General features: G+C 47.5%; 1 protein-coding gene and 1 non-coding gene across 3 annotated transcripts in view; one reads left to right on the top strand and one right to left on the bottom strand.

Annotated features, from left to right (window-relative positions):
* The window catches only part of LOC106574613 (neurobeachin-like protein 1), a 46,996-nt gene that overhangs the window by 4,572 nt on the left and 21,360 nt on the right, over positions 1-21,064 (bottom strand). For both annotated transcript variants that reach the window (XM_082963054.1, XM_082963055.1), the window contains 34 exons: positions 20,895-21,054; positions 20,291-20,393; positions 19,933-20,092; positions 17,913-18,071; positions 17,443-17,602; positions 16,349-16,437; positions 15,145-15,729; positions 13,867-14,042; positions 12,439-12,598; positions 12,082-12,210; positions 11,525-11,704; positions 10,978-11,106; positions 10,660-10,809; positions 10,303-10,460; positions 9,867-9,991; positions 9,456-9,582; positions 9,162-9,310; positions 8,587-8,720; positions 8,095-8,196; positions 7,648-7,743; positions 7,419-7,543; positions 7,029-7,169; positions 6,519-6,649; positions 6,056-6,165; positions 5,575-5,692; positions 5,149-5,246; positions 4,675-4,791; positions 4,350-4,549; positions 3,826-3,998; positions 3,624-3,718; positions 3,270-3,386; positions 3,030-3,191; positions 962-1,110; positions 301-436 (listed from right to left, as the gene is read on the bottom strand). In XM_082963054.1, the coding sequence (XP_082819180.1) occupies positions 301-436; positions 962-1,110; positions 3,030-3,191; positions 3,270-3,386; positions 3,624-3,718; positions 3,826-3,998; positions 4,350-4,549; positions 4,675-4,791; positions 5,149-5,246; positions 5,575-5,692; positions 6,056-6,165; positions 6,519-6,649; positions 7,029-7,169; positions 7,419-7,543; positions 7,648-7,743; positions 8,095-8,196; positions 8,587-8,720; positions 9,162-9,310; positions 9,456-9,582; positions 9,867-9,991; positions 10,303-10,460; positions 10,660-10,809; positions 10,978-11,106; positions 11,525-11,704; positions 12,082-12,210; positions 12,439-12,598; positions 13,867-14,042; positions 15,145-15,729; positions 16,349-16,437; positions 17,443-17,602; positions 17,913-18,071; positions 19,933-20,092; positions 20,291-20,393; positions 20,895-21,054 (5,103 nt within the window). The remainder of the gene's footprint in view (positions 1-300; positions 437-961; positions 1,111-3,029; positions 3,192-3,269; positions 3,387-3,623; positions 3,719-3,825; positions 3,999-4,349; positions 4,550-4,674; positions 4,792-5,148; positions 5,247-5,574; positions 5,693-6,055; positions 6,166-6,518; positions 6,650-7,028; positions 7,170-7,418; positions 7,544-7,647; positions 7,744-8,094; positions 8,197-8,586; positions 8,721-9,161; positions 9,311-9,455; positions 9,583-9,866; positions 9,992-10,302; positions 10,461-10,659; positions 10,810-10,977; positions 11,107-11,524; positions 11,705-12,081; positions 12,211-12,438; positions 12,599-13,866; positions 14,043-15,144; positions 15,730-16,348; positions 16,438-17,442; positions 17,603-17,912; positions 18,072-19,932; positions 20,093-20,290; positions 20,394-20,894; positions 21,055-21,064) is intronic.
* trnaa-ugc (transfer RNA alanine (anticodon UGC)) lies at positions 16,694-16,769 on the top strand. The gene has a single exon. It is a non-coding gene; the product is annotated as a tRNA-Ala (tRNA).

Genomic DNA, 21,064 nt, shown 5'->3' with positions numbered 1-21,064 from the left:
GCGGGTCATTTAGGACACATTTTTGGCACTAAAACAGAGAGAGAATGGTATGCGGTGGTAGTTTGTAGGGTGAGTTTATGAAGTTCCCTCTGAGGCAAATAAAACTTTTTTTATTGAATTGAGGGGGATGTTCTGCTCAGGGGGTCAGGGGTCAGGGCCTTGGGGGTTAAACATTAACTTGTCCCGGAGGCTCAGCTTGCGGGCGGGCGAGCGCACCCTCAGCGGGGCGAGCAGTGGCATTGCCATGAGGGGTGAGCCCTCCAGGCTCTGGGCGATGTAGTTTCTGAACGAGCTCTTTACCTCGGCCGGCTTGCCTACGCCCACAATGATAAGCTTGCCGTCCTGCAGGCCCGCCAGCACGTGGCTCTGCTCCTTGGTGACGGACACGCAGCGCACGGGCACGCGCATCGCCATGGGGGCAGCACACAGGGACAGGCTGCCCGGGGGAGAGAGAAGGGGAGGGGAGAGAGGAAGTGAAGGGTTAGACAGAAAAATCCCTGATATATGTACCAATAAAATCCTTGGGAGGGCTGCCTGTGTGTTTTATGGGCCACCTAAGTCTAAAGAGAGACAAATCATATAGATTATAATAATTATAATCTTTGAGAACTAACAAATCACCAAAATAAAAACTACACAGGGAGAATTGAAAATTCTAAAAACAATGAATTTAGAAGTATTAATATTGTTATGTTTGAGTAAAAGAACACAGTATTAGACATGGTAAAATGAATAGAATTGCAGGAAATTATCTTTAATACTGCAACATTTTCTCTCAGCTCAATGGAGACATTTGTAGAAATGCAGGAAATGGGCTTAAAAATATATATGATTTTAAAATCAGCCGTTCAGCCGGGCCCATTGCCACCCTTACCACCTAAGACCCTTTTTGATACAGCAAAAACCCTGTAGATGCATGCGTGCAGTCGCGCACACAGACAGACACAGGAAACAAGGTTACCTGTACAGGTCTCGTATGGAGAGGAAGCCCTGCTCGCTGCCGATAACCAGGTACTCCCCGGACACACACATGTCTGTCACCTGCTCCTTCAGGCCCTCCGTACACAGGTGCTTCCCATTGACAGAGTACAGGTGCAGACCGTTCTTATCCTAAACAGAGACAGGATCAGAGACAATCATTCACCAGGACCCAATCATAATGTACCATCTAGTGGTCAACTAGCGTTTTGCTAAGCACCATGGTACAGTACGTCATACTTCCTAACTCACCAACTAAGTCAGTCACTCACTCACTAAGTAAATAACTCACCCTCTATAGCTCACCAAGTAGCTCACTCATCAAGTAAGTCACTATGGCTGCGTTCAGTCAGCCCAATTCTGATATTTCTTCCACTAATTGGTTCGTTGACCAATCACATCAGATCTTTACACATCAGATATTTCTCAGAGCTGATCTAATTGGTCATGAATAAAAGATCTGAATTGGGCTGCCCGTCTAAACACACACACACACACACACACACACACACGCTGCCTGGTCAGACTCCTGCACCAAAACACATTAAGATTTTAGAGAAGACGAACAACATTTTCAACGACAAACGAAGAAAGTCACCTATTAACCTGTTGGGGCTAGGGGGCAGTATTTGCACGGCTGGATAAAAAAATGTACCCGATTTAATCTGGTTACTAATCCTACCCAGTAACTAGAATATGCATATACTTATTATATATGGATAGAAAACACCCTAAATTTTCTAAAACTGTTTGAATGGTGTCTGTGAGTATAACAGAACTCATTTGGCAGGCAAAACCCTGAGACATTTTCTGACAGGAAGTGGATACCTGATGTGTTGTATTACCTTTAAACCTATGCCATTGAAAAACACAGGGGCTGAGGAATATTTTGGCACTTCCTATTGCTTCCACTAGATGTCACCAGCCTTTACAAAGTGTTTTGAGTCTTCTGGAGGGAGATCTGACCGAACAAGAGCCATGGAACGATGATGGCCCATTAGACACCTGGCGCGCGAGTTCATGTTGGGTACCCTCGTTCCAATACGTTATAAAAGAGGATGCATTCGTCCACCTTGAATATTATTCATGTTCTGGTTAAAAAAGGCCCTAATGATTTATGCTATACAACGTTTGACATGTTTGAACGAACGTAAATATATTTTTTCCCCATGACGAGAAGTCCGGCTGGCTTAGATCATGTGCTAACAAGACGGAGATTTTGACATAAATGATGAGCTTTTTTGAACAAAACTACATTCGTTATGGACCTGTGATACCTGGAAGTGACATCTGATGAAGAGAATCAAAGGTAATGGATTATTTACATAGTATTTTCGATTTTAGATCTCCCCAACATGACGTCTAGTCTGTATCGCAACGCGTATTTTTCTGGGCGCAGTGCTCAGATTATTGCAAAGTGTGATTTCCCAGTAAGGTTATTTTTAAATCTGGCAAGTTGATTGCGTTCAAGAGATGTAAATCTATAATTCTTTAAATGACAATATAATATTTTACCAATGTTTTCTAATTTTAATTATTTAATTTGTGGTACTGACTTGACTGCCGGTTATTGGAGGGAAACGATTTCCTCAACATCAATGCCATAGTAAAACGCTGTTTTTGGATATAAATATGAACTTGATAGAACTAAAATGCATGCATTGTCTAACATAATGTCCTAGGAGTGTCATCTGATGGAGATTGTAAAAGGTTAGTGCATCATTTTAGCTGGTTTTATAGTTTTGGTGACCCTGTCTTTGAATTGACAAAACATTACACACAACTCTTGTAAATGTACTGTCCTAACATACTCTAAATTTATGCTTTCGCCGTAAAACCTTTTTGAAATCGTAAAACGTGGTTAGATTAAGGAGATGTTTATCTTTCAAAGGGTGTAAAATAGTTGTATGTTTGAAAAATTTGAATTTTGACATTTATTTGGATTCAAATTTGCCGCTCTTGAAATGCACCTGCTGTTGATGGAGTGCACCACGGGTGGGACGCTTGCGTCCCACCTAGCCCATAGAGGTTAAGAATATGTGTTAGTGTACCTTGAGCGTGGCCTTGCCCTCTACACAGGTGTGAACCGCCACACACCCCTCATAAGAGATAGCCAGGTGCAGGATGGAGACAGGCAGGGAGCTCTCACAGGGCGGCCGCAGACACCGCATGTACTGGCCCCGACGCACCGTGTGGATGATCACCGTCCCGTCCTGGTACACACAAACAAAATATCAGCAAGATCCATCTATCTACCAACCCAACCTCTTCACCCCCTCCAACCCTCTTACCCGTGATCCAGAGACGGCCATATCCAGCTCTGTGCTGATGCTGACGCTCAGCACCTCGTCAGTGTGTCCATACAGCACCTGTACCGGCTTGGGACACAGCCCCACTGGACAACCTCCCTGTAGGACACACACACAACATATTCAGTCACACACTCATACACCTGGGTAGTGTTCAGCAGGGCATACAGTAATAGAACAGTTTGCAACCGAAAGTGGATATCTGTGTCAAACTGTTTCTCAACCTTTTTTTTTAGAGTGTACTAAAGTCAAACGTTTCCACAGTAACAATGCAGTACAAATGCTTTCTAGTCAGTGTAGTGTATTCCAATAAACCCTCAGGTTTCATGATCTCACCTGCTGCAGCACCTGCCACACCATACAGGTGTTGTCCCTGGATCCGGAGATCAAGTGGATCCCACAGTAGTCTGTCGACAGGCACGTCACTATGTCTGCAGAGAGAGAGAGGAGAGATGACACCAAATAATTACTATACTGTATGTACAGACAGTGTGTGTGTGTCTGAGTGCATGTATGTATGTGTGTGATCCATCTATACCCATGTGTCTGATGTGATGTCCCACGGTCTTTCCCTTGACCAGGGAGGTGACCCTCAGGCTGTTGTCCCAGTGGCCACCGCTGAACAGGAGCTTCCCGTCATGGGACACCACAAACAGACCTGCCGTCACCTCCACGCCTGGAGAGAAGGGCCCGCCCAGGACCCGCTGGGTCCTAGAGAGAGAGAGGGGAAGGAGCAGAGAGGAGGAGACCTCAGATACATAACTCACAGAACAACTTTATGACCAAGTAATGACATCAAGTGCCCTCCAAGGGTCTGTTCCAAAACGTTTAAAGTGCTTTCTTCCTGTCTCCCATCCTGGAGGTAACCACAGATCTGTATGTGCTTGGATACGCCATGGCAGAGTTTCCATCATACTGCTGTGACAAACCAAACATTCTCAGATGAGTGATTACTTCAAGGAATGGAGGTAAGAACTCAAACAGGGCTCCCGGTCTCCCAGTCAGACTACAACGCCCCACAGTTTCAAGTAGAAGAGGGGGTGGTGTTGGGGAGGGACTGACTTGGGGTTGGCCACGGAGGGGTCCTTGATGAAGGTAAAGTAGTTGGAGATGTTCTTGTCATAAGGCAGCCAGCCGTGGGTTGCCATCAGACAGTTCTGACTCAGGGTCACCATGGTGTCTGGGCTGCCCTGGGTGATGAAGGAGTGGGACTGGTTCTTGGGGACCACGGCTTTCACCAGAGGCACGTTGTCATTGATCCCCTACAAATCAACATTTATTTATGAAGTCGTTTTTCAATAAAACAGTTTTCATAAAGTACTTTACAATAACCAACAAAGAGGGTCATGATTATATGCTTTGGTGTGTGTGTATTTTCAAAACGAACCTCGACAAAGAAGGACTTGAGTTCGGCAAGGTGCTGGAAGATGCTGAGGGGCGAGGCGTCTAGTCGACCTTTCCTCTTCTCCACCTCCTCCAGAGAAAGACGTACAGGGTGTGGCTCCTATACACACAGACAATACATCACTACAGCCCATCTAAAACACCTGTTCTAAACTAGTGATTCTCAGTTAAATATCCCTGAGTAACCCCACAAGCACCCATTTCTGTTGTAGCCCTGGCTACACCAATCACCAAGCCGTTGACTAGTTTAATAAGGTGTTTGTCTGGTGCTACAACAATGAGTACTGTTGAAGGTCCTCAAAGACCAGAGAATCACTGTTCTAAATAACCCGTTAAAGCCTCATTCCCAATGATTCCTAATTGACCGGTTCATCCTTCAGTGTTCCAATGGGCTCATACCACCAGGAAGGCCTGGGAGTTCTCTCCTGGTCAGGTCAAGCCTTGTGTTTTCCAGTACCTTGAGCAGCTGGCAGGGTGTCTGTCCAAAGTTACTGATCATCCCCTCTACAGCTTTACGCTCCTTCTCATCAGTGATGGCATCCAGGTCCACTGCCCCTACAGCAAAACCAGAGACAAACGCTTCAGTGAAGTGCTATAATATAGCAATCTAGCGTTTCTTTAGCATGAGTGCTATTGTAACAGTCTATGGGTTTTAGTGTTAGCATCCGTACCTTCGTAGGTGCAGCGTTTCTTTAGCATCAGTGCTATTGTATCAATGAGAGTCTATGGGTTTAGTGTTAGCATCCGTACCTGTAAGATGCTATGGATAAGAGCATCTGATAAATGACCAAAATGTAACTGTACCTCCACAGGTGCAGCGTTTCTTTAGCATCAGAGCTATTGTATGAGTGGGAGTCTTTGGGTTTAGTGTTAGCATCTGTACCTTCGTAGGTGCAGTAATAGAAGACATTGAGTGCCTCCACGGCCGCGGGGCCTCGCTGTTTGTAACCGAAGATCAGATCAATCCAGTCTTGCAGGTGGGCCGATACATACTCAGACTCCTGTTACACAACACACACACAGAAAGGCCAAGACACACACGGAGAGACACACACACACACACACACACACACAGAAAGGCCAACACACACGGAGAGACAGACACACACACACACACACACACACACACACACACACACACACACACACACAGAGAAAGGCCAACACACACGGAGAGACAGACACACAGAAAGGCCAAGACACACACACATAAATCACTAAATACTACTCTCTGTGGAATGCATTTCTCCTGCACATCATGATAAAATAATGTGTGTGATCCAATTGGGTTACAGAGGTTTTTCTCTCCGCTTGGGATAAAGCATTATGGTAATGATGACTGTCCATGAGAAAAGGAGGCTCACCAGGGCTTTCCTGTGCTTATAAATGAAGTCCTCTGGAGACTTGGCCCATTTAGGCAGGATGACATCATTCACCCTCTCCTTGGAGATCTGCAGGCGCCCTAGATCAAAGGCTAGAGCGAGAGAGAGGAGGATGAACAAAGGACAGGGGAGTGAAAGTGGATTCCATCAGAGTGGCAGTGTGACCGGATAAAAATAAAACAGACAAAATAAAGTTTTAAACTGAGATTCTCAAATTTTACAATTCAGGGTGTAATTGGGTCAGTTATAGATTTTGTCCGATTTGAACAAGTTCCAGTGTTCCACAATCTGAATGTAACTGACAAAATCTGAACCGGTCCAGTTGAGATGAGTCCAGATTTTCTCTGACTGTGTGAACACCACAACAGGGGGCGTGTTCGTACGGACAGTCAATCAACATAGCCAGTGTGTCTGTGATTCTCTACAGACATGGAGCTCATCTCACCGTTCTGATTCTCCAGGAACTCTGGGAAGTAGAAGAACTCTGGGATGAGCTCCTTGACGTCGTTGGGGTTGTCCGTGAGGGTCTGCCACAAAGCTGGGATGGAGTGGAACTGACGGTCCGCACAGTCAAACCTGGACCGAGGGAAGAAGACCAACAGCCAATGGTCTTAAAGAATTCCATAGTACTAGAGACCGGATGGTTTTGCGGACCATGTGACCTGACCAAGACAAACTGTGGATCTAGTAAGGATGTAGCTTGGTGAGGGAAAGACCCCTGGCCTTACTGACATCAGTACAATAGCACCTCTCCAGACAAAAGCATACAGCAGATTGTCAGTTGGAATACACATGTAATCACAGAAGTAGAATGACTAGAATTCACAAAGCTGCTCAGACCACAGTAATTTGACTGGTACAACCCTAACACTGATAACTCTACGGACTTTAATGCTGTTAACTTCTGGCCTGAGTTTTCTAGTCTGATTCCCCCTCACCAAAAGCCATTGCTTACCGTCCACTCTGTAGCGCGATGTGGAGTGACGTGAAGGGTTCCACGCGGATGAGATAGTGCATGACTCCTGCTGCGTTGGAGTAGTGGGTACCGTAGTGGAACCGGTCGATGGTCCCCGTGGGGTCCTCAAAACTCTCATACCTACAGACAGGGAGACGTGGACTGAACATTAGAATTACTTACTATATTTACTAGAATCCAGTTATTGCCCTCATCGAGACATTTCCTCAACGGTAATAAAGTGTTGTATTGCAGTAAGTCTAATTCTACGGACGAGGACACTTAAGTAGTGAAGAGAATGAATGAATACACTGCCACCCTGGAACATGTCACATAATGCAGGTATGTAGACGCAGCACTGGCTCAGTGAGAGAGGTTGAGAGAACCTACTTCTCCCGGACAGCCTTGGCGTTCCGCTCGTTGAGTACGGCCACTGGCTTGGACAAGTCCCGGAACACCGCTGGGTCTGTCAGGTCCAGCTCCTCTGACGTGTAGTCCGACAGGATCCAGGGGAACTGGACACACACAAAATTAACTAAACCATGAACACCCTTTAAAAGAGCACCAAGATGGTATATTCCACATCTTCCCCCATAGGGTCCGTGTTAACAGAACGTACCACTGGGTACTGAGACAGGTCGTTGTAGGTTCGGCCCGCGATGGTATTCAGCTGGATCAGGTAGTCAAAGTTGGTCATCTCTCGGTTCACCCATTTCTACCAAAGGCGAGAGAGCGAGAGCGAGAGCGAGAGCGAGAGCGCGAGAGAGCGCGAGAGAGAGCGAGAGAGAGCGAGAGAGAGAGAGAGAGAGAGAGAGAGAGAGAGAGCGCGCGAGAGAGAGAGAGAGAGAGAGAGAGGTTTAACACAACCTGTCAACACAATACCTGAGACCATACTGAGTCCTTAACATGGGTCATGCTCAGTAGGGCATAACGTAACAAAACGTTGAGCAAAAAATAATACATCTGTTCTTATTAGACCAGTTCAGGGAGTATCACCTCCGTTTCAAACCACTTCCTCCCTACTGAACACGACCTTGATCTCCCATGTGAACTTTTGACCCCTAACCTGTGTGAGTCCGGAGGCCTTGAGCAGCTCCTGTGGTGAGCGTGTGCCGTACAGGCTGAGGGAGCGCAGCAGCAGCATCCTACTGTACACCTTGTTCCGCACCTGTCAATCAAACCACAGACCATTCCAACATGAGGGGGTCTGTTCAAAAGCGTGAAATCTTTCAGAATGCTCAGATCAAAATATATTATGTAGAACAGATATGATGGCCTGTCATGTAGAATAGGGAGTAGTACAGGTTCTATTTGTTCTTAACGTTTTACTGTACTCAACACACCTCAGTACTACAGGCCTATGTAGTCATTCCTTCTACATAAGTGTTTCCCAAACCGCTCCTCAAACATTCCCCATCTACTTACTTGATCTATTCCAGGACTAGCCCTCGAGTTGAATCAGGTGGCCTGCTAGTTCTGGAATAGACCAAGTTGTGAAATGGATGGGGGTACACCGTTCTCAATCCACGTAAAAAGCAGATACCAGAACTGGCCTGACCTCTTTCTTAAAGTTGAGGAAGTAGTTGGTCTGGTCTATGAGGAAGATCTCTAGGGCCGAGCGGCGGAGGTTGTACCTTCGCAGGTGGATCTCCCGGATCTGAGATAGAGGCCACTTAAAGTCCTGACCAACACCTGGAAGGACAGACAGCAGAGGGTTGGTTATGTATCATACATAAGGCCAGGAGTTTGACCTAACTAGAGACTTGACCATGGCAAAACTCCAGGCCCTAATATTAACCCTTCGTCATTCCATTTAATATTAGGGCCTGGAGTATTAATATATGATGTGTATTGCATGTGGGAGCAGCTACACCTCTCTGTCTAAGACAACACAATGAGAGTCTTTAACAGTGTAGTATGTATCTATTGTACATGTCTAGTCATAACCCATCCATAACCTCTGGTTTATCAAGTCCTGCTCCTTCAGCCTTCCTTTCACTCTCCTTCTTACTAACAGCAACTCTTCCTCTAAAACCACTATTTCATCCCTTCTACCTCTCCTCCCTCCTCTTTCAGGAGATCCCTTCCTCTAACCCCTACGACCCTCCCATCTTCCTCTCTCTCTCTCCTCACCCTCCTCCTTCTCTGTGCTGCTGTCATAGAAGTAGATGTGCTGGGTGGTGAGCTCCAGACGTCCAGGGCTGACATCCACCTGGGTGACCAGCTCACAGTCCTCCCACAGAACCAGCTTCTCCTTCTGGCCTGCCTCCTCCACTTCCCCCCTGGAAAGAGAGGGCGAGACAGCGAGACAGAGAAAAACAGACAGATAGGTGACCAAGTCCATTCACATTTGTAGTCAAAGCCACCCAACAGTCTACGACAGACACAACACACAACAATTGTGGACAAAGTTGAGAGTGTACTGACGTGTTGTTGGTCGCTGCGGGGTCGTCTTCAGGCAGCTCCAGAATGTCATCCTCCAGGTCGCTGACCTTCACCTGCTTGACCGCCTCCAGCAGTAAGGACTCAGGTGTCACCCTCTGCTGCTGGACACCTGGGGGACGAGAGAGAGGAAGAGGAGGAACGAGAGGCAGAAGAAGAGTTAGAGGAGGAGGATGGTGGAAGAGGAGGAGGATGAGGAGTTGTTAGAGGAGAAGGAAGAGGAACAAGAGGCGAAGGAACAAGAGGCGGAGGAAGAGGAAGGGAACAAAGAAGATGAAGAGGAAGAGAAACAGGAAGAGAAGGGTCAGTGTCTGCAGCTAACATGGTGGTTTATTGAGACTCCAGCGATGCCTATCTGTCTGTTGTCAAGGGAACCAGTGAAGCTGCCTCTCTTACCCAGGTTGTCCCTGAGAGCGCTGGCCTGCCGGTGGTCCTCATAGTTGTAGTTGGGCACCAGTTTGAGTCTCATGCGGGAGTAGTTCTCAGCGCTGGACACTCGCCAGTGCATCTCACTCTGCTGCCTGAGAAAACAACAGACAGGAAAAGGTCAACCAAGTTGCATGAACTGAAGAACAAACTGAACGTAAGAGAGATACCCAGAAACTCTTCTAGGGTGTTTTTCCAAGCCACTGTGCCTCTGCATTGATGGCTCTTTGGGGGTTTTAGGAGGGGTAACTGCTGATGTAAAAAAAAAAAAGAGGACAGTGGACAACAGTTTGGCTGATCAAGCGTTTGCCGTGGTGCTGAGGTAATTACCAATGAAGTCCTATAAACATATATAATACTGTATATATGATATGTAGATATTTATTAGAATGTGTGTGGCCGGTACCTGTCTGCCCAGGGGCCTCTCTCACACACCAGGCTGCGGCGTGCTCCTCTCCACTGCCTGAGGACGGCACTGTGCTGGCTGTGAAGCTGCTTCAGCATGCTGTTGTATCGCAGGTTCTCCTGCCGGCCGCGCCGAGAGAAGGGCTCCACAAACTGCTCCTGAGGGACGGCGGGGCGAGGAACGGGGAGTCAGTGTGTTCTGGTGTGTAGAACACCACAAGGCAATATGCTCTGTGTTACTGTGACCTGACATTACATTTCCATGTTACAGCAGTGTTACTGGCAGCTCACTAGAAAGTGGACCTTACTCAGATCTGTGTGTGTGTGTGTGTGTGTGTGTGTGTGTGTTGTGTTTGACCTGGAAGCGTATCTTGCTCTCTCCCCTCTCCCTCTCTCTCTTGTGCAGGTTGACCATGAAGCTTTCATAGCACTCCTTCCAGAACAGAGCCATGGTCTCATGACCCTGACTAAACGTCTCAATCTCATACTGCTTCATGTAGGGGATGATCTGAGGACAGAGAACCAATCAAAACTGCTTGTTCTGTTCATCTCAGGCTCGCTCCCTCAGCACCGGAAAAATGTATAAAAAATGGATTTTCTCAACACGTTTCTTTCTGCTCTTCAAGAGTTGAATGACTTAGCAATGATTTAGTAAGGCATTGGACCAGCTCCTCACGTATTTGTCGAGGTAGACCCTCCACTCGGGGGAGTCGCAGTACAGCTGGAAGTCCTCGAAGAAGGAGGGGCTGCCGTTGGTGTCAGGCATCTGGGGGAGGTGCAGCTCCATGTACAGCAGCTTGTTCACCTGCAGACAACAACATAATACAAGAGATTAGACAATAATACAACGTGTTGTGAGGTATTGGCATGTTACAGACCAAAAGCATTTGGTTTTTGTTCATTCCATTTAAATAATGGTGGCTAGTAATCCTGGACTACAAAGCATATTCAGAGAATCCATTGAAATCTCTCTTTAGTCCAGGACTATGTTTAATCTGTGTCCTAGACACCGGCCCTTAGTGTGACAAATGTTTTGTCTATGTGTCAAGGTTTTGCCGTTATTTAAGAAAACAGTCAGCAAGTCTCTGTGGAATGTTTGATATGGATACTACTTCATTGTGACTGTTCATCATGCATGTCTTTTTGTGTGTGTGTGTGTGTGTGTGTGTGTGTGTGTGTGTGTGTGTGTGTGTGTGTGCGCGCGCATGCCTGCGTGTGTGTACCTTGGAGAGCAGCGTGCGGAGCAGGGGCACCAGGCACATATAGGTGTCCTCTGTCTGCCCCCCTACAGAGCGTCTCAGGATGCCCTCCACCTTTCCCAGCAGGTAACACGCCTCGTCCTGAGTCTCCACGCTCTTGGTCTGCAGGATGCCGTTCAGCTTGGCTGTGGCCAAGGCACACACCTGGCAGGAGAGGAGATCACTTACACACACTTCTTATCTGGAGGTGATAAAAACATGATCTAAAGACAAGCATTCTGAATAAGATGACATGAGACCTGATAGTTCATATAGAGAATAGTATCTTAAAAAAATAAGAGGGGTGGGGGGGGGTACGTGATAGAGGGTTATAGTGCCTTCTATGAGACTTAGGGCGCGGCGGGTCGCCCTCAAGGGGGACAAAGCTGAAAAGGTTTGAGTACCACCGGTAGACTGAAAGTAGAGGTATGAAGTGTACAGTTGAACCCACTAACTGTAAGTTGCTCTGGAAAAGAGCGTCTGCTACATTACTCAAATGTAAATGTAAGTGTGTATGTATGCGACACTGGAGAGCTTCTCACCTGGGGGTCTTCCTGGGCCATGAAGCCCAGCAGAAGCCTCAGGCCCACCTGGGACAGCTGCAGCCACTGGGCCCCTGATGAGTACCACACCATTAGACTGTCCATCAGAGTCACTGTCTCCTCCAGGACCTAGAAGAAAACAACCATGGAATCAAATCACCTCTTACATGGATTGTGTTACTCAATTGGTTTAGAATTATTTAACATTGCAATCCACAATTAGGCTGTCACTCTTTGGCAATAGACTGATTTCAATGTAACAAATGTCTTCATATGTCAAATCACTGAACTATCACTTTACAATGGTATGACATTCATACATACTGCCAAAGATGTCGCTACTCCTAATAACAATACCTTCTCTGTCCACAGGGCGGGGTTGACCAGGCCCTCGGCCTGCAGGAAGTCCTGCACAACGTGGAGCAGCCGCACAGCGTTCTCGGTGTGCTGGGGCAACATGGCCGCCGTGGCCTCCCGGTTGTCAGTCACAGCCCACTCCAGCATCCTCTCCATCAGACTGGGTGAGAGGGAGGGATAACAGAGGGAGAGGAGAGGAAAGTAAAAGAGTGAGAGAGAGAGAGAGAGAGCGAGATAGTGTCAAACAAAATGTGAATAAACACCAGAGAACCAGACTCTTCAAGACTGATGCGACTGAACACTAAACATATTGCACATTGAACAGCCACGTCACCCTGCAGGCTGGTTCCTACTCCTCACTACAGTCGCCACGTCACCCTGCAGGCTGGTTCCTACTCCTCACTACAGTCATCACGTCACCCTGCAGGCTGGTTCCTACTCCTCACTACAGTCATCACGTCACCCTGCAGGCTGGTTCCTACTCCTCACTACAGTCATCACGTCACCCTGCAGGCTGGTTCCTACTCCTCACTACAGTCATCACGTCACCCTGCAGGCTGGTTCCTACTCCTCACTACAGTCATCACGTCACCCTGCAGGCTGGTTCCTACTCCTCACTACAGTCATCACGTCACCCTGCAGGCTGGTTCCTACTCCTCACTACAGTCATCACGTCACCCTGCAGGCTGGTTCCTACTCCTCACTACAGTCATCACGTCACCCTGCAGGCTGGTTCCTACTCCTCACTACAGTCATCACGTCACCCTGCAGGCTGGTTCCTACTCCTCACTACAGTCATCACGTCACCCTGCAGGCTGGTTCCTACTCCTCACTACAGTCGCCACGTCACCCTGCAGGCTGGTTCCTACTCCTCACTACAGTCATCACGTCACCCTGCAGGCTGGTTCCTACTCCTCACTACAGTCATCACGTCACCCTGCAGGCTGGTTCCTACTCCTCACTACAGTCATCACGTCACCCTGCAGGCTGGTTCCTACTCCTCACTACAGTCATCACGTCACCCTGCAGGCTGGTTCCTACTCCTCACTACAGTCATCACGTCACCCTGCAGGCTGGTTCCTACTCCTCACTACAGTCATCACGTCACCCTGCAGGCTGGTTCCTACTCCTCACTACAGTCATCACGTCACCCTGCAGGCTGGTTCCTACTCCTCACTACAGTCATCACGTCACCCTGCAGGCTGGTTCCTACTCCTCACGTCACCCTGCAGGCTGGTTCCTACTCCTCACTACAGTCATCACGTCACCCTGCAAGAATATTTAGTAACAAAATGGTGTCTTTTTAAACTAATATCTTTGTGAGACTGGACCTTTTTAATTGAACGTAATATCTCGTGTTTGTTGTCTGAATGGAACTGTGCATTCTGCATATTTTCAGTCTTTTCTGTAAGAAATGCCTGTGTCCACCTGAGCTTGATGTGGTCGACAGGCAGCAGCAGCTCGTTGGTAGCGCCCAGCTTGGTGAGGGCAGAGAACACCTGCCCCCGCTCCAGCCAGGCGGCATCGTCCGAGCCCTCCACGCCTCGCCACATTACGCACAGCACGATCTCCAGCAGCATGCGAGACAGCTCCTCCTCCGTCCGCTAGGGGGAGACAGAGAGGAGGGAGTCAGTGAGTCACATCCAGGTACAGATAGACACAGAGGGGTTCCCTCCCACCCCCAGCCTCCATGGTGTGGTTTGACCCCCCCCCCATGTCTGGCCCTACTGACGTCAGTCCATGGGAGAATTTCAATTGTATTACCTTGACTCCTCGTGTCCTTTCTCCCAGCCCTCTTCTGAAAACCCATCCAAAACAGGACTTCTGACTTTCTCATCCAATGGGTTTTGAGAAGGAGACGAGGAGAGAGGACGCGAGGAGTCAAGGAAATGCAAATTGAGATTGTCCCCATCTATAGATGAGAGGGAGAGGTGACTCCCTACTGAAGCAGTGACATTTCATATCTTTATATTTCTTTATAAGACTGCTGGGGGATCAGAGGACCTGAGGGACATAGGAACACTCTGGCACCACAGAGGAAACCAATAGGGTGGATACAGAAGCCCCCAATAGGGTGGATACAGAAGCCCCCAATAGGGTGGATACAGAAGCCCCCAATAGGGTGGATACAGAAGAAACCAATAGGGCGGATACAGAAGAAACCAATAGGGTAATCTGGATCCCTACCAGGAATTAGCTTTCAAATATCCAATTTGAGCAGCTGAAGGAAAGGAAGACAATTTATACTATTGATATACAGCCACTGACTAGCCAGACTGTTCCTAGGGCCTTCAGGAAACCACCTAGAGGAAACCCCTTTAGTCTATTGATATACAGCCACTGACTAGCCAGACTGTTCCTAGGGCCTTCAGGAAACCACCTAGAGGAAACCACTTTAGTCTATTGATATACAGCCACTGACTAGCCAGACTGTTCCTAGGGCCTTCAGGAAACCACCTAGAGGAAACCCCTTTAGTCTATTGATATACAGCCACTGACTAGCCAGACTGTTCCTAGGGCCTTCAGGAAACCACCTAGAGGAAACCCCTTTAGTCTATTGATATACAGCCACTGACTAGCCAGACTGTTCCTAGGGCCTTCAGGAAACCACCTAGAGGAAACCCCTTTAGTCTATTGATATACAGCCACTGGGACTTGCTAGCTACACTGAAGAGGAGAGGAAACCACTATAGACAGGTGTCTCACCTCAGCGCAGCTGAACGACTCCCCCAATGACACGTTGTCGCTGAACAGGAAGCTGTCCTCGGTGAGGGACGCCGACGAGGCATCTGGGAAGGCCTTGGCTGACGTCTCCAGCGGCGATGGCGTGCTGACCATGCTCCCCGGCGTCTGGTTGCCGCTCTCCCCGCCCTCATAGGCACTCATGTGGGACAGGTCCAAACTCAAACCCCCTGCTTTCCCTCCCCCAGAGGCCCAGGGCTTGAGCAACTGGCCCTCTCCAATCTGACTAATGGGCGTGTCCAGAAGCGAAAGTACATCCCCGTTTTCAAGACTATCCACTGATCTTCTGGAGCTCACGCTGAGGCGGTCTTCATCCACCAGTCTTCCGGCGCTGCCTGCTCGGCCCCTCCTCTCCAGGGGAAGTTCTAGGCGGCTGCCGCTGCCCCGGCTGAGGTTGAGGTCCAGGCTGCAGGTGCTGGCAGCATCGCCCCGCCCCGGGCCGCCCTCGCAGGGGGAGCGCAGGAACAGCCTCATCAGGGTCTCCTGCCAGCACAGCTGTCTGGAGATCTCCCGCGCCGCGTCCTGCTGGGACTGGAGGAGCTGGTACAGCTAGGGGGAGAGAGAGCAGTAATATTACTACCTGAGTATTCATTACTGCTCATTTAACATTACTGACCTGTTATTTATTATTCAATGAGTATTACGCTTACTTTTATGTTATTTATGTCATCAATGATTAAATCTTTTTTGGGGATGGAGAAAGAACGAGGGAAGGAATGATAGCGAGGGAGAGAGAGGAAGGATAGAGAGAGGGGGGAAGGAGGAAGGATAGAGGGGGGAAGGAGGAAGGATAGAGGGGGGAAGGAGGAAGGATAGAGAGAGGGGGGAAGGAGGAAGGATAGAGAGAGGGGGATGGAGGAAGGATAGAAAGAGGAGGATGGAGGAAGGATAGAGAGAGGGGGATGGATAGAGGGACAGAATAGAGCTTTAGGAAGATCAAAACCAGATATTTTAGAACAAGCACATAATCACTTTTATAATACCTTAATTTCAAAGATTTCAAAGTAATATCATGCATTTCCGTTTATGGTTGATGTTGTGATTTAATTATTATGGATATCAACATCTGGTATGTAGGAAGATGTCTGTTTCTACCCTGAGGACAGGCTTATACCTGTATGTGTGTCATTTTAATAACTTAGTGTGTGTGCGTGCTCTGTTCCCTCACCCTATTGCACACGAGCAGGCGTACGCTGGGCCCGGCCCGGTGAGTCAGCTGGACCAGGGCCATAAGGTCCTTGTAGCTCACCACATGATCTAGGGGGGGGGGGTCAAAGGTAAACATGATGAGCCATAGCCATATAATTTAGTAGAGTACACATTGACTGTATCTCTATCTGTTGGGCCACACCATAGTACTGGGTCATGTTCAGTAGGGCACACCGTATAAAAACATTTTGCAACGGAAGGCAGAAATGTGTGTTCAGGAAGTACCTCACTGTTTCTAAACGTTTTGTCCCAGCTGAACATAACCCTAATTGATCTGTCCATATAACTGAATGGGTAAAACACGGGTCCCGTGTGGCTCAGTTGGTAGAGCATGGTGTTTGCAACGCCAGGGTTGTGGGTTCGATTCCCACGGGGGACCAGTACGGAGAATTTTTTTTAATGAAATGTATGCATTAACTACTGTAAGTCGCTCTGGATAAGAGCGTCTGCTAAATGACTAAAATGTAAATCTGAAGTACACTGGAGAAACATTGATTTCCTTCTCCTGCCCTTCTCCAGTCATTCATTTATTTATGGAGAGGAAGCCATTCTCTGCAGTCTGTACTCCCTGCAACTTCAGCCTCACCCGAGCCAATCATTCAGCCCTCAACGCTTCATTGATTGCCCACTAAATCACACTCCCATGGAGTCACAGGAGTAGAGCCAGCCAATCAAAACTATGCAAGGGCTGAACACCACATGTACAAAGGTCTATAGGGACAGCTGGGTAAAGCGGAGTCAGTACTAATTCCTTTTTATTGGCCAATGAAATGAAACCACTTCACCTGCGTTACTGTAGATATTGCTTCGGTAAAAAAACATTTGTATTGCCTTTTACTATTGAATTTGTTTGCTGTTTGTATGTATTTGTTAAGTTGCAAATGAATTACCCTTCGGACACAATAACTATTTATTGAATGGAATTTAAAAACGACGCTGATGATTGGCTGTTGAAGGAGCCGTCTCCAACCATCGAGTGATCTAGTCCCCAGAAACATATTTGAATAATGGTATGGTGGACATTGACAGGGTGTGAGAGACACCGTCACCCACCTGTGTGGAGCACCTGGTTGAGCAGGCTCTTGACGAGGGAGGGGGTGATGTGGAGGTCAGAGAAGAGCAGGGAGAGACCAGAGTATCCCACCTCCCTCAGCTTCAGCCTCTGCTTGTTCTTCTCATAGACACGGTCGCAGCGCAGCATGCGGTCAAACATCTGGACTCACACACGGCAAAGACCATTAAATGATGTTACATTAGCAGCATTCAATGTCCAAAAGAGAAAGGTCTTGTATAGAACCTAGTGAAAGTATTGACTCATCTGCACAACATAACCAACTCCACATATTCAAAGTAAAATTACATTTAAAAATAAATCCAGAACATTTCCAGGCCAGTAAGTTCTCCATGTCCAACACAGACAAATTCAGAAGCCCCATCGCTCAAAACCACAACACACTTAAACATACCCGTGTATTGTGTGTGTGTGTGGACAGGTTTATGTTATGTGTGAGGAGGTCCCTCACCTTGAAGACGAGCTCTCGGAGGCGGTCTGAGTGTTTGGTGTTGAGCAGCAGGGCGTAGCAGGAGTCAGCCGCCCCCGGCTCAAACAGCAGCAGGAAAAGCTGGTCCCTGGCAGCACTGGTCTGGAGCAGACTTAGCAGCAACTCTATCACTCCACACAGCTAGACGGACACACACACAGACATTTGGTTAGCAACTCCACCAAGGCGCTCGCCCACACACACACACACACACACACTAGGATTGAGTTAAGTGGAGAGAGCAAGTAAATGACGAGTGTGGTTTCAGGGACAGAACAGTCTAATAATGGGTAGGATGGAGAGGAGACTGAACAGTCTAATAATGGGTAGGATGGAGAGGAGACAGAACAGTCTAATAATGGGTAGGATGGAGAGGAGACAGAACAGTCTAATAATGGGTAGGATGGAGAGGAGACTGAACAGTCTAATAATGGGTAGGATGGAGAGGAGACAGAACAGTCTAATAATGGGTAGGATGGAGAGGAGACTGAACAGTCTAATAATGGGTAGGATGGAGAGGAGACAGAACAGTCTAATAATGGGTAGGATGGAGAGGAGACAGAACAGTCTAATAATGGGTAGGATGGAGAGGAGACAGAACAGTCTAATAATGGGTAGGATGGAGAGGAGACAGAACAGTCTAATAATGGGTAGGATGGAGAGGAGACAGAACAGTCTAATAATGGGTAGGATGGAGAGGAGACAGAACAGTCTAATAATGGGTAGGATGGAGAGGAGACTGAACAGTCTAATAATGGGTAGGATGGAGAGGAGACAGAACAGTCTAATAATGGGTAGGATGGAGAGGAGACAGAACAGTCTAATAATGGGTAGGATGGAGAGGAGACTGAACAGTCTAATAATGGGTAGGATGGAGAGGAGACTGAACAGTCTAATAATGGGTAGGATGGAGAGGAGACAGAACAGTCTAATAATGGGTAGGATGGAGAGGAGACTGAACAGTCTAATAATGGGTAGGATGGAGAGGAGACAGAACAGTCTAATAATGGGTAGGATGGAGAGGAGACAGAACAGTCTAATAATGGGTAGGATGGAGAGGAGACAGAACAGTCTAATAATGGGTAGGATGGAGAGGAGACTGAACAGTCTAATAATGGGTAGGATGGAGAGGAGACAGAACAGTCTAATAATGGGTAGGATGGAGAGGAGACAGAACAGTCTAATAATGGGTAGGATGGAGAGGAGACAGAACAGTCTAATAATGGGTAGGATGGAGAGGAGACAGAACAGTCTAATAATGGGTAGGATGGAGAGGAGAAACTGCGGAGGATGAACACTTGACAATGCAGTGAGCATATGTCACATGCCATGATGTCACAGGCCGTGTATAGAAACCTATGTAAGAGGATAAGACAGACAGGAAAAGGAGCTGGAGGAAAGGAGGGAGAGAGGAAGGACACGGACACACAGGAAACAGATCCTCATTGAATGCCAGTGAGTGGATGGGAGGCTGGGCCTTGAGAGACAGAGGCTTGCCACAGTCAGTTAAACAGAGCAGCCAGCTGAAGGCTATTAGAGGGGGAAAGCTTTCTTCCAGAGGCCTAGGTAACCAGCAGGCCAGGGCTATCCTTAGTGTAGCCGCAGGCTGTAAACACACAGCCCTCACCACTGTGCCAGGCACAGAGCTGGCAGCTGCTCCCTCATCGGCACCACAGCAATGGTCCTCATAGGATTTCTAAGTGTTATTCCAGTACATGGATATTGAAGACAACTTGGGTTTATTCAGAGGGTCAATAAGTGAGAGAGATTGAATTGCACTCGGTCTTCCACATTGGGTAATAGCCAGTCTATTAACCATCTTGTCTTCAATGGAACTCATATGGAGTGGAGTCCTCTGACTACAGGACATCTGCTTTATACATGTTAATCCATGATAAGATGCATGGCTTCATTAGTGGTAATATTGTAACAGAGACAAAGATTCTGACAAGTCATGGACCGTCATCTGTCCGTTCCTCCCTTCCATCCATCCATCCCTCACCTGTTCCTCCTCTCCGATGGCGGCGATGTATCCCAGAATGCTGTGCATCTCCTCCTGGGTCATACCCTTGCTGATGTAATACTTCAGGAGGCCGCAGAGGGATGCTCGGATGGTCTGATTGTCGTCTTCACTAATATCTCCCTCCCTGCTGACACTCTTACTAACAGATTAAGAATCATTTATTTTAAAAATATATATATTTAACATAAATATTATTTTATGACAAATCAAGTTGACTGTAGAACTTGTACAGTTATTACAATACATACATCTCATGTAACAGATGGAGCTAGAATAGGACAATTATGAATCATGAGTAAAAACCAGAAGCTAAGAATTCTGGGAGATGGAGTCCCACCCGTAGTAAAGGCGAATGGTGTCCAGTAGAAACTGAACTCCGTATTTCTTCCGGAACTGCTTCCTGTTTTCTTTGATGACGGTGGACATGTACTGGATGTGACCTTCATCACCACGAGAAACAAGAGTCACACACACAGGGATGGATAGGTTACATTCTAAATGTAATCTGTTACGGTTACTAGCTCCCTGTCCAAAAATGGAATCAGTAACGGAACTTTTGGATTACCCAAACTCTAACTTAATTTGATTACTGTCAGTTACTTTTGGATTACTTTCCCCTTAAGAGGCATTATGCCGTGTTCACGTTCTAGTCAGAACTAGCAAACTCTGATATTTCCCGACTTGCTAACTCGTAGTTATACACGTGTCGCGTTCAACCAGTTAGCAAGTCGGAAACTTCAGAGTTCCGACTAGCAGGTGAATGTAGCATTAGAAGAAGACAAAAAGGGTCCATCAAACGCATGTGGTGTGTCATTATAGTGGTCTCTGACTTGCTCAGGTGGAACAAACTTCAACTTGTTCCTGGATTTTCAACCAATCACACCATCATTTCGACTCACACGTGAACCCCCCCACACAGACCCATGGTCCCAGGTGCTCACCGATGCGCATGGGGAAGTCCCCCAGGTTCCAGATGCTGAAGTTGAACAGAAGGTGTGTGTGGAGTTGCTGCAGCAGCTGTTGGTTCTTTTCATAGGTAACCTGCTCCACCAGGAGCTGAGCAGACACCAAGACACTCACATCCACCAGACTGGCAGGCAGCTACACAGAG

The sequence above is a fragment of the Salmo salar genome, chromosome 16 (genome assembly GCF_965601325.2).
Source record: "Salmo salar chromosome 16, fSalSal1, whole genome shotgun sequence".
In the NCBI taxonomy this organism is placed as follows: Eukaryota; Metazoa; Chordata; class Actinopteri; order Salmoniformes; family Salmonidae; genus Salmo; species Salmo salar.
The sequence above is the reverse complement of the archived record's forward strand: the minus strand, read 5'-3'. Positions and strand labels throughout refer to the sequence as shown.